Source organism: Eupeodes corollae, chromosome 2, assembly GCF_945859685.1.
Source record: "Eupeodes corollae chromosome 2, idEupCoro1.1, whole genome shotgun sequence".
NCBI classification, from domain to species: domain Eukaryota; kingdom Metazoa; phylum Arthropoda; class Insecta; order Diptera; family Syrphidae; genus Eupeodes; species Eupeodes corollae.
The window spans coordinates 46,771,081-46,787,346 of NC_079148.1; the positions used below are offsets into that span (position 1 = coordinate 46,771,081).

General features: G+C 30.4%; 1 protein-coding gene across 3 annotated transcripts in view; it reads right to left on the reverse strand.

Moving 5' to 3' along the window:
• Nucleotides 1-336: 336 nt before the first annotated feature.
• The window catches only part of LOC129948030 (probable serine/threonine-protein kinase DDB_G0282963), a 43,780-nt gene continuing 27,850 nt past the window's right edge, over nucleotides 337-16,266 (reverse strand). For 2 of the 3 annotated variants that reach the window (XM_056058837.1, XM_056058839.1), the window contains exons 5-12: nucleotides 15,377-16,246; nucleotides 13,957-14,287; nucleotides 10,146-10,370; nucleotides 2,027-2,405; nucleotides 1,575-1,809; nucleotides 1,241-1,492; nucleotides 969-1,177; nucleotides 337-902 (exon numbers count right to left, since the gene is read on the reverse strand). In XM_056058837.1, the coding sequence (XP_055914812.1) occupies nucleotides 551-902; nucleotides 969-1,177; nucleotides 1,241-1,492; nucleotides 1,575-1,809; nucleotides 2,027-2,405; nucleotides 10,146-10,370; nucleotides 13,957-14,287; nucleotides 15,377-16,246 (2,853 nt within the window). In that variant the 3' untranslated portion in view covers nucleotides 337-550. The remainder of the gene's footprint in view (nucleotides 903-968; nucleotides 1,178-1,240; nucleotides 1,493-1,574; nucleotides 1,810-2,026; nucleotides 2,406-10,145; nucleotides 10,371-13,956; nucleotides 14,288-15,376; nucleotides 16,247-16,266) is intronic. The other variant, XM_056058838.1, reaches the window with a different exon arrangement.

Genomic DNA, 16,266 nt, shown 5'->3' on the forward strand with positions numbered 1-16,266 from the left:
CTTCTTATACGTACCAAAGATCATTTTATATATACTCATCTAGATGAACGACAAAAGCGACATCTGTGCAACCATCAAAAATCTTACTAATTGTTTGTAACCAGTGTACCAAATTGTGAAGCTATAACCGTTTGATTTATTTAAAGTTATTAACTCCATTGTTGACCATTCCAATTAACAACAAAATATGGTTAAAGGTTAGTTTTTAACGTTTTCGTGAGTTTAAATAAAACTAGACAACATTGTAACGGAAATTGTTTTATTAAGAAAACATAATTTAAATATTTGACATTTTTTAGTTTATAGAATATGAATATACGTACGTGTTAAATTTATTTTTATAAAAATAATATGTTTACATAGGTGTTTTATTTAACTTGCAGAATATTTTGCATAATGTTTTATTTAAATAGATATTATGTATATTTAATTACAAAAGCAATAAATAACGAGTTAAAAGCATTGATATTTATTAAAGTAATACATACATTTTATGTCATTAAAGTAATGTAATAATAATATTTTATTTAATTTTTATTTTATTATTTTTTCAAATCAAACTCAGTCTACTATTAGTTTTTCTCAGTTGTGCTCGCCATGGTATGATATTATCATTTTCGACTTCACCATCTTGACATTTTTTTGGATCGTCTGAGGCATCAGAAATCCTATCGTTACATTTACCATTTATGTTAATATCTTGATATTCGGATTCGTTTTCTTTGTTTTCTTTGTAACCAATTTGAATGTGATTGTCCATTGGCAAAGTTTTTTGGTCGTAACTGGATTCTGTACAATATGACGACATGCTTATATTATCTATTGAGACCGATTTATTTTTCATCTTCCAAGAACCTGATACTCTATTGCCTTCTTCTATTCTGGGTGTGTATATTGTTGCCCTGATGTATTACAAAAGAATATGTCATATATTATATATTTTCTTTTTAACTAAAAAAAGAACCTACTTTAGTTTATTTTCTGCTTCCTCGCGTCTAGCCAGAAGGTCTCGCTTCCATTGTGGAATTTGCGATAGCCGACGGTTTTCTGCTTCCCTTGCCATTCGCTCTTCAAATTCTTTTTTAGCACGATCAGCTGCTTTTTTAGCTAGCATTTGCCTCTTCCAATCGGGTATAACATTGCCGGCTTGATCCTTTTCAGGAATCTGTAATTGAATCTTTCAAAATTATATGTAAGCTCCGCAAAGCTTTAGAGACCAACAATGACTAATTATTCTCACCTGATCAACAAAATTATTTGCATTGAATTGTCGTGAAATCTCTGAATAATGCTCTTGATCATGTTTGTCAGCCATTCTTGCTTTTTCGTTTTTCAATTTCTTTATGCCGGAAATGTCCTTGGACATCTTTAGTTCGGCAATAAGATCGGTTTTAAGGAATGTTTCTGTGGTTGATGAAAGGCATTGCATGCTGAAGCTTCGGGTAGGAGCTTGAAAAGATTTTTGCATGACTTTAGTTTCGGTCCTCCGAAGCTGAAATTTTTAAACAGGATATTATTAATATTATGTTGGGGATTGAACCATTTTACTAGTGGTGTTATTTTTTTTCTACTACCTGTACACTATTCAAATCCTGAATTGATATAGCTGAGAGGGGTTGGTGTTGTTTTCGCGTAACTGTGTCTTGATGCGATTGCTGAGCTTGAGATTGCTTATTGAGTGTTAGGTTGTTATTCGATGCGTTAAGGAGCGCTGGCATAGGAGGTGGTGGTGGTGGTTTTGGAGGTTCAATACCACTTTGATGGTGGTGAGAAATTTGTATTTGCATGTAGTCCTCAGTGTCAGTTGACCTTAAAAATAAAAGAGAATTATTTTAAACACTTTAACTTATAAAAAAAGACTTGATTGTGATAATTTTATTAAAATTCTCCAAATTGATACCAAATTGAATACAATCACTATGACACTGGCTGATTTTTATTTATGTTCAATTTCTTGGTAGATTTAAATTGTACACATTATTTTGTTTGGCTAGCAGATAGTTCACTTTTACCACTTTAAACTTACCTAGCAGAAGATGTATGAAAAGATCCCTTGTCGCTGATACTCTTTAAATATTCCGAAGGCTTTATCAAATGCGTAATACCATCTTGAGAATTATTGGGAAAGCTAGGTGGCACAAATGGCAAAACCAATTGCTTATTAACAAGATTTGGACCTCCTGGCCTGCCGCCAACACAACTACGCTCGTATCCTGAGGAAGAATAATTACACTGCTGATCGTTGTAATCGCTCTCTGAACAATTGTAGCTCTGTGATATTATCCCCCCAATTCCAGAATTATTGTGATGGCCGTGATGTTGTTGCTGATACGAAGCTTCAAATGTGGCTGAAGATGATGATTGCACGGTTGATGTTCCATTGAGAAGCTTGGCTTTCTTGTTCGCTGGAATTGAACGAATTTATGTATACAAATTAAAACTCATCTGTTTGGTAGATACTTAAACACTTCAAATTAAGAAGAATAAAAAAAGATTTACTATGCTGCACGGCATTAAATACATATATCAACAATTTGTTATAACAGAAGACGTTAAGTTAAGGCTTAAGAAAATGCATTCAACGGGGCAAGGGAAGCTAATTAAAAATGTGTGTGCGATGTAGAAATGCATTACGGTTTTTTCGTCGGTTTTTGTTTTTATTGTATTTTAAATTAAGATGGAGAGGGGCACAAAGATATACATATATAATATCTATCAAAGAAAGGCGAAACTTAAACCGAACTAATTGGATTTTGATGTTCATAATAACATGCGGATATATATATATGCCTTGTATACTATCTAGATTAGGCCTACATAGGTTTTGCGGTCATTAGGCTTTCGCTGTCGATAGGGAAAAAAGGGATAGATGTAAGTTATATATGTATACTGAAATAAGTGGCGCTAAATGCTAACTTGGTAGAAATGGAAAAGTGCGTAACTTTAGTTAAATAACTCATTATATGCTGTAGAGTTCAGAAACTCAATTTAGACACATTTTTAAATATACATTATGTAGGTATCTACATATTGAAGCAAAGATGTTTGATGTTTGGATTTAAAAATAAATTCTACAAATGTGGAATGACATTGTTCGAGGAACTCTTCAAATGTTCTTCGAAACCTAAGTATATTTATGTACATACATAGTTTAATTTGCAAATAATATTTGGAGTGAAATATATGTACATCGTCCACTATGTTGAACTTGTTTGTTTATTTGTTTTTATTCATATTTTTTTGTAAAATTTTGAGAATTTACATTTGGAGTTCTTCAAAACGTCCGTGCATTATTTGATAGATTAGTTTAACGTTAGAAAAAGAATCGTTCTCTTGAATAACCTATTAACTTCGTTTTGAAGTGTAAAATATTAAAAACAGATAATTTGTTTCAGATTAGGTACATACTCCTATACCCGTGTTTTCTTGGAAAATCTATCAATAGTATAGTAAGATTTTACACGAATAAAAAAAACAATATCCGCAGTATGGATACTACCGATAAAAGTTAAAGTAGAATCTTACTACGGATGGGTTTTTGACATTAATACGAGTCTCGATTGGATCTTATGTGATTTCGTTCTAAAATGTTGGTACGATTGATATTGCATTTATATCTCGATGTTCGTTGAGTAGTTGTGCATTTGGAATCATGTGTTTTCCATTGGGGAACAAATCAATCTGTTACTGTTGATATTATTTAGTTTTGTTGATGAAAATGGACTATTTGGTCTTATCTTGCAAGAGAAAACAATAGAAAAAAGTTTTTTAAGTTTTGCAATGTTCCCACCAACGGTTTATCGTAGTTTAAACTAAATCAATCTTTTTGGTGTTTAACGCGCAAAAATGATTTAGTTTGACAGCACTTTCTAAAATGCGAATAATGTTTCGACGTTTCTTATGAAGTGCAAGTGAGATAGTTTGATTCATGTTAAACAATGAAGAACTGAATAGTTCAGCATCATATAAGAATATACTACCTATTCCATGTGCATTTTTTTATTTGATTAAAACAAAACTATATTTTTTGAACACAAACATGCTAACAACAGACCACACAGGTTTTTCTTAACAAATTTTGACTCTATTCTGGTCGGGGAATCAAGCTCATTTTAAATCGATTCAGGTATATAAAGAATTGAGACGACCTTCAAGCTCCCCTTTTTTTAAGTTTCGATTTTATGTCAAATTGTTTGGTTAAAACTCTGAAATCGACTATCACCTTACACTGACGTACAAACATATGTATTTTATTGATTTTGATAGTCAACTATTAAAAATCAGCTTATGGCATATTGATTTCTCTATTTGCTTTTTATAAAGGATTAAAAAAAATACATAATTTATGTATTTAAGAAATGATTTACTATCTCATCAATTTTTGTTAAGATTCTGAACAGCAGCTTCAATTTTTCTACGTTATTTATTTTGCGATTATCAAACATTTCTAACAATTGTCATTTCTCAATCTACATACTCGTATATTTGTACATATATTATTTTGATGATTATTCAAAAGTGTTAATTTTTTTCAAATTCTGATGAGAAATTAAAAAAAAATGTCTACAAATAAGAAATAGGCAATTTGATATACAATGTTCTGCATTTTGGAGTAAGTAGTCAACTTTAGCCTTTTATGTTAATGCTAAGAGAAATTTTATAATTTAGGGTTTTTAGCTGGTTTCCCATTGAAAGTTTTGTATAATTGGTCCTATTTTTTTTTATTGAAAATTTTTACATTTATCGATGTTTCAAGGTGTCTACAATCTAAATTCATCATATCCATATCTCAATAAAGAACAGAGATATTGACTTCAATTAAATTATATTATACATGTAATGGATGGTTACATTTTACCAACCAATGTTGAATGTGAACCTCACCTAAACATTGAATTTTGTTGCTGGATTTAGTTTGACATTTCTCAATTTTAGACTAATTCAACTTTAACCATGGAAAGATACACAAGGTGCAACTGAACGCGTTAAAGTTATTTAGGCTTATTATGAAAATAGGCTTTCAAATCAAAATGCCTTCGGAATTTGTTTGGTCAATTTCATCGTCCAAATGTGAGTACAATCGGAAAAATCATGCAAAAATTTTGCAAACGGGGTCTGTGAAAACCTAGAGCTGTCCACTGCAGCTCATCGTACCCAACAATTGCACCTCTCACGCTCCTCGTTGATGAACATTATGCATAAAGACTTGCATTTACACGCTTGCAAGATGCAATTGAATCAAGAACTAAAGTCTCTTGACCCTTTTAAGCGTCGGCAATAGTCAGAATGGTAGCAAGAAATGGCAACGGAGGATGATCAATTTTCGAAGAAAATCATCTCTAGTGAAGAGGCACATTTTCACCTCAGTGGATTCGTCAATGCGCAGAATTTCCTCATTTGGGCGAATGATACCGAATAGTGACTGTCGAAAAACCAATGCATCCATACAAAATTACTGTTTGGTGCGGTTTCTAGGCTTGCAGTACTATTGGGCCGTATTTTTTTCCAAAATGTGGCCGTTCAGGCAATTGGCCTGAATTGGAAGATGTGGATGTTAACGATATGTGCATTTCAAGAGTTCGCACACACAGGACGCAGGCCACTTGCTACACGAAACAATGGTTCTTTTGCTCGACACATTTAATGACGAATAGATGTCAATTGGCCGCCAAGAACACGTGATTTGTGACAGTTGGACTTCTTTCTTTGGTGTTATTTGAAAGAAAATGTTTACGTCTATAAGCCAACAAGAATTTAAGGCCTAAAGGGTGAGATAATTTGGCACATAGACTTTATATGGTCTATAGCCTCATCAAAAATTGTATCGGATGGAGATGTGTCGCAAAAAGCCGCGATGGCCATTGGGCCGATATTTTGTTCCATACATAAATTAACCATACCAATACCTATTATCATAATAAAAAGAAATGACAGTAATTTCCTAAATATTTTGTGTTTTATTCAAAATCAACAATTTAACCATCCTTTAGATATTACATCAAAATTAAAAAAAAAAAAAACTTTCAAAAAAAGTTTCAAAATAAGCGAATATTTTGGTTGGGCTCAGATATCTAATAAATTAATAATTCTTTCGACTTCTAAAAAATTGAATTAAACAATTTATTACGCATCATTCATAACATTCATAAATTGATGTAAATTTTTTAAAAAAATTTAACACATTTTTTAACACATTGGTCAAAATATCAACTGGTCATCTTTTTTCATTTAACTAACAGCGGAGTTTTTAGTCAAATGAAGAAAGATGACCAGCTGATATTTTGACACAATCAAACTTGACTTGAAGCAAGGCAGATTTTTATTGACTAACTGCCCATTTGATTTTACACTTATAAAAACTTGTATCAATTGTTGTAAATTAATTTGTACAACAAATTTGTGTCATTATTTGTGTTCAATGGACCGATCGACAATAATTAAAGCATCTGAACGTAAGTATTTAAAACTCCATAATCACTATTTCAATTAATTTGTCCAAAGTTACTTCAAACGTCCATGTTTCCTCGAAAGTAGTTGTTTGTTTTTCAGACTACTTAAAAACTGGTATCACATTATTATAGTTATAGAAAACGTTTCACTTGAGTTTGCCCAACAAAAGTAATTATATTAAATAGATAGGGTATATTCATATTCATGCACTTAAGACCTAAGATATACCTAAAGTTAGAAATATAAAAAAAGTTTAAAAAAAATTAAAGTTCTTAAGATGGCTTATTTATAGCTTACTTACTTAGAAATTTACCCACAAGCCCTAAATTTATCATAATGGCATGCTTATAGTGACAGTTATTGATTAGATTTGAAAATTAATATTTGTTTGGTTGTTATTAGGTATATTAGAATGAATTTATATAGGTTTAGAAAAAAGGCACAGTTTCACTTAGTTCTGTTAAGGATTCACTTTCTTAAACTTTTTATTTTAAGTTTGTATACACAAGTTTTTAGTCAACAGGGGTTCATGCACGTTTCAATGAAAGTATTGTACTTTCATAAAAATACCTCGAAACTTAAAACAGGATAATATTGCCTCATCACGAATTTTCCACTTAAATGTCATTTTATTTATTTGATTGTAATATTTTGTTGGATGTCCTAATTCGTGATTATTTTTTTTTTAAGTTAACTGCAGTTATTATATTATTTTCTTTTTTAAATTCACAATGCACATTAAACTAATAAAAATCATTGTGATTGATTTCATCCAACTATCTCAATAACGTTCGATCTGTTAAATCTAAAATGTGCAACTGACCAAATGATTTCTGGATAACTGTTTACAGAATTTCCTAACGCAATTGAAAGTTTTTTACGGTCGTATAATGAACTATAATCACTGTATGGTATGATGGAAGTTTGTCTCTTGTATATAGAAAGTTACCAAACAAGATCCAGATCGATCGCTTTAAGGAGCCTGAATACAGGGTCTCTTCGCATATCAACTGGGCCTTTGTGCAATTTTACTTTCTTTCTTTTAAATTTTTAGAAAATAAAAATCAATTTGTTATCTATTAAAAAAAAACAAATAAATTAATGTTTTTAAATCTTTGTCATTTATAAGCCATAATTCTGTCAAAATAAATACGATGGTTTGTCATTCAAAGTCGAAAATCAAACTAATTTATTTACTTGATTAAATAATAAATTATTTTTCTAGAATAAGTTTTGCATCTAAAAAATAAATAATCTGGTCAGTGAAAATATGTTATTCGTTTTTAGGCCCATAACCCACTTACACTTTGCACAAAGAAGATGACGGTCCTGATTGAATGGAATTCTCGCTGCATTTCACATATCAAAACAAAAAAACTGAACTCGTATTCTCTAAGGCCTATCAAACACAGGCCTATCCTCCTTTTGGTAAAAATCCACTTTGCCCCACCAAATGTATCATGCATACTTTATTGGCAAGATGCATTTAAGAGATTGTTTAGTATTTATTTTTTTTTGAGTTTAAAGATTTTCCTGAATTTCTCACCAAATGTAGTGACAATTGAGGTTGTTGATTGTTGCACGTTAATATAGGATTTCATAATAATAAAAACGTTAATATACGACGACGGTTGACTTTGTACATATGTCTTTAAATAACAAGTATAACTACATTAAGACAACAAGACATTGAGGTCTTTGACACTGAAAATTGAAGTTCAATATCTGATTGAATCAAGAGTTTAGGTTGTATCTTTTGGATGTACTTTCATTTGTTTCAATGTCGAAAAAAAATGTTTGGTAACTTTCTATTATTTTGTCCAATTCACACAATGTGTATACAAGAAAGAGTTACTATCAACAATCATAACGGTGAAGAAGTTGACCTAGTATCTTTACCACCTGGTTATTTGAGTAACATTGGATTCAAAATAATCAAAACTATTAATTTTTAACAAAGCTTCCCACAATTTATCAAAAAAGGATTAATAGTTCCTTAGTATGAACAAAATTGCAATTGAAAAATATTTTCGAAATACGTAGTTCTGTGTGATATTAATGCATCCTCGTAGATATGTACATATGTATGTACTATTTGAGTTATCAGATAGACACATTTTTTAAACTACAATAAAGATAACAATAACTTGTAACTAGGGACATATGTATATTATCGTAATTTATTTGGATACTACAAGACAAAGTTTTGGGATTTGTTAGAAAATCGAAGTCAGGATTTAACTTTGCATGTAACATTAGGATGACACAATACGATAACCGCTATTTGACAAGCTGTCAATTTTGGAGATTTCATCTTTTGACATTTGTTAGCTCATTCAAATTGTTTCTCGACGAATCGATTGGGATTGACCACCCAGATCTTGTGATATAAGCTCTTTAGACTTTTTTCTTTGCGGGGACACTTGAAAGCTGAGGTACATGCCACATCTCCACAATTGATTGAAGAGAATGCCGGAGCAGTCATTTAAATGGCATAACATTGTCATGTAGTTTTCAATTTGACACTGCTCTTTTTGGAGTTGGCCTTTTTGACAGCTGTCACTTGAAAGACAGGCTTGATTTTGAATAATATTTGAAAATCGTGGAAATTTATTACCAACATATTGGTTCTGTTCCATACGGATTAAAGGGGTTATTACATTTTCTCACGACATGGGTCTGAGGCATGGTCTCCAAGATCGATTTAACACCGCTGAACAATTGTTTTTAGGGTTATTTGATTTGCTTGTCTACGCAGATAAACCCAACACGATTGATGACTTGGAAGAGACTACTCATCTCATTATTGCTGACATACGGCCCCAATTCTTGTAAAAAGTGGTCGAAAATTGGTCCTCTTGGCTGAAATTTATTCGGCTACTTCCCCCATTTTTAAAACATTATATCATTATCTCTATAATAAGGCTAAATTCTTGGCCAAAACATTAAATTGTATGTCTAAAAAAACACTCTTTATTATTACCAAGAAATTGGTTTCCTTCAAACTTGAATAAATATAATGTGAAAAAGAAGGAAATAAATTAGTTTTTGTGCTCAATATTGTTTTTAAAACATGTAATTAAAAAACAATTTATTGTTCTAAGCAACTTTAATTATACATTTTTAAAAACAACATTACAGCGAACATTTTAAAAATGTTATACACAAGAATTTAGAAATGAATAGTTAATTAAAATAATAATAACTCGGAGATGTTCTAGCAGAACGTAAATAATGATGGCAACTTTTATTAAATTACTACATAATTTGAATAGGCCAAATTCCAGAATAGAGAGAACATAAAATTTGCTTTAAAGTGCCAAAAGTTCGACCAAATGTCTTGTTCTAAGAAAAGAAGCACAAGCAGTGTTTCTAGTTTTGCATTGTCATCTTTTTATATAAAAAGGTTTTGAAATAAATGTATACCTGGTTGAACTTAATTTGTTTTTGCCTACAATTAGTTACAGTACTAGTAATTTGTATGATTTTTTTTAGTATGTTGTATATACAGGGTTTTTGAATAGTAAATTATTTTTGCCAAAAAACATATACAACACAAATTAACTAGTCATATTAAGTGTAAAATACACACGCATTTACTTTTATCTTCCATTCAATATATCTCCAAAAATCGTATAGAAATTAAGTACTTACTCAAAATTCCTTAGGAATCTGATGACAAAAACAAAACCTACCTGATATTGTTGACATTGTACGATTATGATTTCCACGTACAAGCTCCGACGGTCTTAAGCTTGGTTCTTCTACAACTTCAAGTCCTGAATCTGAATCCAATGTTTCTTGTGGTGAATTATTAGCGTTTTTGTTAGAGTTATTTGAAGAACTATCTGTATGTAGATTACTTTTATTCATAGGAGCACGTAAAGGAGGTGGCAAGGGAGGAGGGGGAGGTCCATTTGCTAAAAAAAATAAAAAAAAGAATACAAATGAATTATGTACATATGTCGTCAACGTATTATGTATTTTGTATATTTCCCTGACTTTAAGAAAAAACATCTCAAACTGTTGATGAAAAGTACTAACAATTTCGTAGGTAAAGTATAAATGATTAACCTAGGGTTCATATTTAGAGACATATTAAAATATTAACTATAACAAAAGTACCACTTAATATTAAAACAATACAAAATATTAAAAATGTAAATTTAATTTCATACTTAAATAATTTTGATAAATACGTTTTGGACTTAGTTTGTAGTAATTATTTTGAATATAAACTCTAATTTAACCTATTTGTTTAAAAAAACCGTTATGAACATCATTTTTATATTTTTTAATATATTTCAAAATCTTGATATTGTTTCTTTCAATTCATTACAAGAACAAAACTAACTTTCAAACCATTTTACCCTTTTCTGTTGAAAACAATTTTAGAAATATTGGTTAAGCGTTCCTTTTAGATTTTTGTAAGACAGGTGAGATTTAACAACTTTTGAAGTTTTTTCCGAAGATTGTAAAAAATATTTTAAATTCATATTGAAGAAAAGAATTATAGATTTGAAAAAAGTCACGAATTTTTTTGAAAAAAGCTACTTCATAAATTTAGATGTCCTCAAAAAGCGTGGTTTTTCTTATTTTAAAAAGTGATATCTTAAAAACCTGACGTGATACATTAACTTTGAATACTGATTTGAATTAAGGCCACCAAAAGTTAAATTTCAATGCCGGTACAAAAATCTTGTCGAACGGTGTAATTAACTTACTAAATTCTCACTTTACTGAAGTTTACTGCGTTTTCAATATACAGAGTGAAAAAATAATTCCAAGAAATCAGTAGAATTTTAGTTCACTTTGAATGTGAATTCCCAAGTTTAAACAAGAAAAAGCAACGTAAGAATAATTTAAGTAGATTTTATTATTAAAAAACACTTTCCTGTACAAATCTATTTTTTTTATTTTTGGAATTATATTGTTTTCGGAAATATTGTATGCCATGTCGTTATTAATGTTTTATTCAACTTTGAAAACTAAACAATTTGTTTTGCTTTAATGACTTAATTATTTAAAAAGTGAGGAATGGCACTTCTAGGTTTTTGAAATTTCAAGAATCTGTAGTTAAAGTTGGCACCACATTTTTATTGTTGGATGTTAGTTTCCCCTTAATATTTTTGAGTTTCTGAGAGCAAATGCAGATATTGTTCACCTTGCAAGGGCACTAACACTTATTTAGTGAAGTGTAATCTGTTCCTTTCAATTGAGAAAAGAAACACTTAGTGTTAAGTGGATTTATTTACTTTCGATTTTTTTTTAACTTAAGAAATTACTCATTAAAAAGGCTGTCTCGAGTATATTAACATGCAAACGTTAATTTACTGTGTTCAATGTATAAGGAGCCCAAAATTATATGGACTGTAAGTTTACACTACGGTTTTTAACAACTGATAAAATTAAAAAAAGAGGCTGGAATGTGACCCACACTGATAACTTCCCATCCCGTCTGTCGATTTGTCTTGCTTTAAAGTTTGTAGGTTTTCGTGTTTTGTTGAAAAACTTATTAGTTGAATTATTCTTAAAAAAAAAATTAGTCCAAAACAAATTTTTACCAATTTAAGTAGCATTTCTTAAATTTTTACAAATTGGATGAATAAAATTTATTTGAGAGATATCAAGAACCGAACATCAATTTTTACCAAAGTTGCGTACTATTTGGATTTTTATAAAAAAAAAAATACTGAATATCGAAAACAATATTTTCTGTGAAATAAAAAAAGTCTGAAGACAATATTTTTAGTTTAATGATGATTTTTGTAAACAAAATAGTAGTATAAAGTCAATATCTCAAAGTTTTCAAAAGATATTTGAGTCGAAAATCAATTTTTACCTTTTTTTTAATTGTTTTATTTAGGTTTTTATTAAAAAAAAAAAACTGTTAATCTGATTTTTCTTAAAATTTTTCCGAATATTGAAAATAATATTTCTTATAAGTTAAAATTAGTTGAAAGCCATAATCTTAAGTTTTTGAAAAGATATTTGAGTCAAAATTCTTTTTTTACCAACTTTGAGTAATGTTTTTTAGGTTTTTATTTTTATAAAAAAAAACTGTTAATTGGATTTTTCTCAAAATTTTACCAGATGTTAAAAACGTTATTTTTCGTTGCACAAAATTGTTTTGGAGATAAAATCATTTCGTATTCGTAAAATCTTCGAGGTGGCACATTGTTTGTTTTAGTTTTTTTGATTTATAAAAAAAACCGTTAATTGGATTTGTTTCCAAAAATATACTTGTTTGGTATCACGTTACAATATATAATATAAAATTTAATTTAAGTCTCTAGCGTTTTTGATTCGTAAGATATTTAGAGTTAATCAAAATGTTCACCTTTTTAAACTGCTATGGTAAAATACCACAAACGCAATTTTCTTGAGAGCCTTTTCTGCATCTTTCTGCATTATTATCTGTATAACAAAATTTATTTGAAGTCGATATCTCTTCTGGTTCTTGAGCTATGGGTGACGAAAAAAACGTCGCCAATGTACAGACGTACGTCATCTTACTAAAAATCTTTTATTCCGACTCTAAGGACCTTGAAACGTCGAGAAATTTCAAAATTTTCAATTTGATTTGAAGTTAAAAAAACACAATCCACACTATTAAAAAGTGTCTCTTAAAAATGATAATTTATCGTGCAAGTTTCCAACATTGTGGATGGCACCTATGTAAGCTCTGTTTTCTTCAATAAATTTTGTATTAGTCTACTTCTAAGATCTGTAAAATGTTTTTAGGAATTCGGGATTTCCAAAAATTATACAAACAACTCTGGTATTTATGCACAAACCAAACATTCTAAAAATTACTTCATTTAGTTGTTGTGTGAGTACACATTTCCAGTTATAAGTTATTAGCTTTATATTCATTGTTTTGTTTGTTGGTAAGTTTTTTAAGGCCGTAACTTGAATTATTAACATTTATTAAAAATAAACAATAGAAAATTGTTAAGAAATTCTAAAAAAACCCTTTTAAATGTTTGATCAAACAAATTTATTTGACACTTTTCTGCTCATCTATTTTTAGGAAAAGAAGCTTTACTAAAGGCCGAATAGATGATGAATTTATCTCAACTACAGTTGTATCTTGTCTTACAAGAAGGTTTGATATTTTTATAGAATGCCGATTCACAGCATTTTAAACAAAACAAATTTTTGTAATTTATTTTTGGGGTCTTTTTTTAAGTAGTAATTTTCAAATAGGAAATAAGATCAAAAAGTATTTAACACAACATAAATTTCCACCAAAAATCGAAGCAATCAAAAATTTAGAGAACTCAAAACTTGTGAAAAATTGTAATTGTATATAAACAAAAGTTTTTATTTTGAGTTTCATTATTTTCTAAACACATTTAAGGCTCATCACAAGAAAATAATATAAAAATCAGTTAATTCGTTCCCGATTGAAATAAATATGAACCTTGCACCTAAACCGATTTTTTAACATATGTAAAAGGTTAAAGTTAGTAATTTGGATTCAAAATAAAACATAATATTTACCTATTGCGTTGTTTTGAATAGGTGGCGCTGACGAAACACGTTTCAGAACTCTATTCGCATTAACCGTGTTATTATTGCTCAGCGTATCCAGATTATTCCTAATCACTGTGGAATTCCTATTTGCCTGCTTGGTCCGTTCGGCCACATCCTCTGGAGGACAAACACTCTCGTACGTATCACTCTTCAGACCACTATTGATTTGGTTCTTCAAATTCACATTCTTTGTCGTGTAGGTCTCTTTTCGCGGCGAATCGTATTTGCTATGAAGGCCGTTGATTGACTGCGACTTATAGCGATTTATCAGAGCCATATCACGCTTGTTGTTCAAATCCTGTCGAAGCAAATAGACAATCACATTAACATAAAGTATATAGGCATTTCCACAGAATCTTTCATTTTCAACAATTGAAAATTTTTTTTTTTTATTTTGAGGCACATCTATAAACAAACATTTCCTTGATTTTTTATCATCTAAATAACAAGAAAATACTTGCGTGATTCATTTTGAAACATCGTTAGTAAATATCTTCCGTTCTGTGCAGTGCAGTGGAGATGTGTGCATTCAATGAAAAACCCTCATTTCATACAAAAATTTGATTTTGTACTGTCGTACAGACTTTGAAATTTAAAAATTTTGATCAACGGCTTTTTTTTATTATTGATTATTCGTAAAATTATCATTCACAATCATTTATTTTTCTGTAAGATCTTATCGATAGGTGTGCCGCTAAAAAAATAACATATTCTGTACCAATCACGTTTTCAATTTTAAACTTTAAAATGCCATTATTTATTTTTATATAGAGGCACATGATCAAATTTAATTTTAATTGATTTATTGATTGATAGAGAATAATTTAAGCCTATAAAATACTACCAGAATCGATCGTTGAGAAAGTTATATAGAGAAAAAGATCAGATTTTAATATTTGTAAAAACGGAGGTACTCTAATTTAATTGCTTTGTACTATTTTTTAAATGGTAGCACACCTTTATATCGAGGTTTTTCTATCAGTGTATATTATAAATAATTATAAATTAATGATGTTAAGTTGTTTCAAAGGTCGTTGAAATGTTTTTTCTTTATAAAACTTAACAAATTTGCATCTGGTACGCTTGAAATTTGCAATATTTAAGCCTATTTTTTATTAATTTTAATTAAAAATTTTAATCCAATCAAGTCAAAAGTAGGTTATATAATTGAAATAAGTCATGATACGAAAATCTATATACTTAGAAAGTGCCAATTTCATTACTAAGACTTAATATACTGTGGTAACATGAAAGTTAAAAATACTGTGGAAATGCCCATATACAGTAGGTAAGATACAAAATTATATCTAGTCCAGTCGCATCGATTGGCAAGAAGTTCTCAGTTCTCTGGCTATATCAGATGCATTTGGGTCAAATTGAAACTTACGTGTTTGGTATATTGTATGGCAACATCTGTACTCCTGGAGGAGCTGGCACTTGCCGAACGACTATGCGAACCGCTATCTCTCGACCGCGATCTACCGATGTTGTACTTCTTCTTAATAGCATTTCTCGCGTCTTCACGCACCAAATAGATATCTTCGTAGTCGTGGTTGGCGCTGTTGTTGTTGTTGTTGTTATTATTATTATTGTTATTATTTTTACTTTGATTACTACTGATGGTATTATTGTTATTGTGAATGTTTCGGTTTAAATTATGGTTCATGCGAATGTTGTTCTTTGGTGAGTCTAAACTGGATTGGATGGAAACAGATTCGTCCGAACCACTTCCGGCCCCACTGCTGCTCGAGTGGACATCAGCCTGGATGATCATGGATTTGTTCGAGGAGTGTTCTTTGTGTATTGCTGCTGCATTCTTACTGACGCTACTGCAATCCGAGTCGAACAAGTCTTTGACACGATTGTAGATGATTTCTTGAGGATCATGCAAGAAAAAAGATTCACCGGATATGCTGCCACTTGGCGAGGGAGGTGTTAGGGAGCCATTTCGCATTGGATTAACATAGAGACCATCATTTGGCACAATCGGTGCACCGTAGATCTTCTCCGAGGATGATCTTGACTGTGAGTAGATGCCTTCATTGCTTTGACGGACAGATGGCGGATGCAAATAGAATGGTTCAATGTCAGAGCTGCCAGTTGAGGATTTCGATTTGATTGTATAGTTGCGACTATTTTGTTTGCTGCCACTGCCACTGTGATGTTTGCCATAAGATTTTTGACGGGTGATGTTGTTGCTTTTTTCGCGTGTATTGTAATCGACGGATGTTCCGTGTTGGACTAAAATATTTAAACACTAAACAAAGAAATAATTTA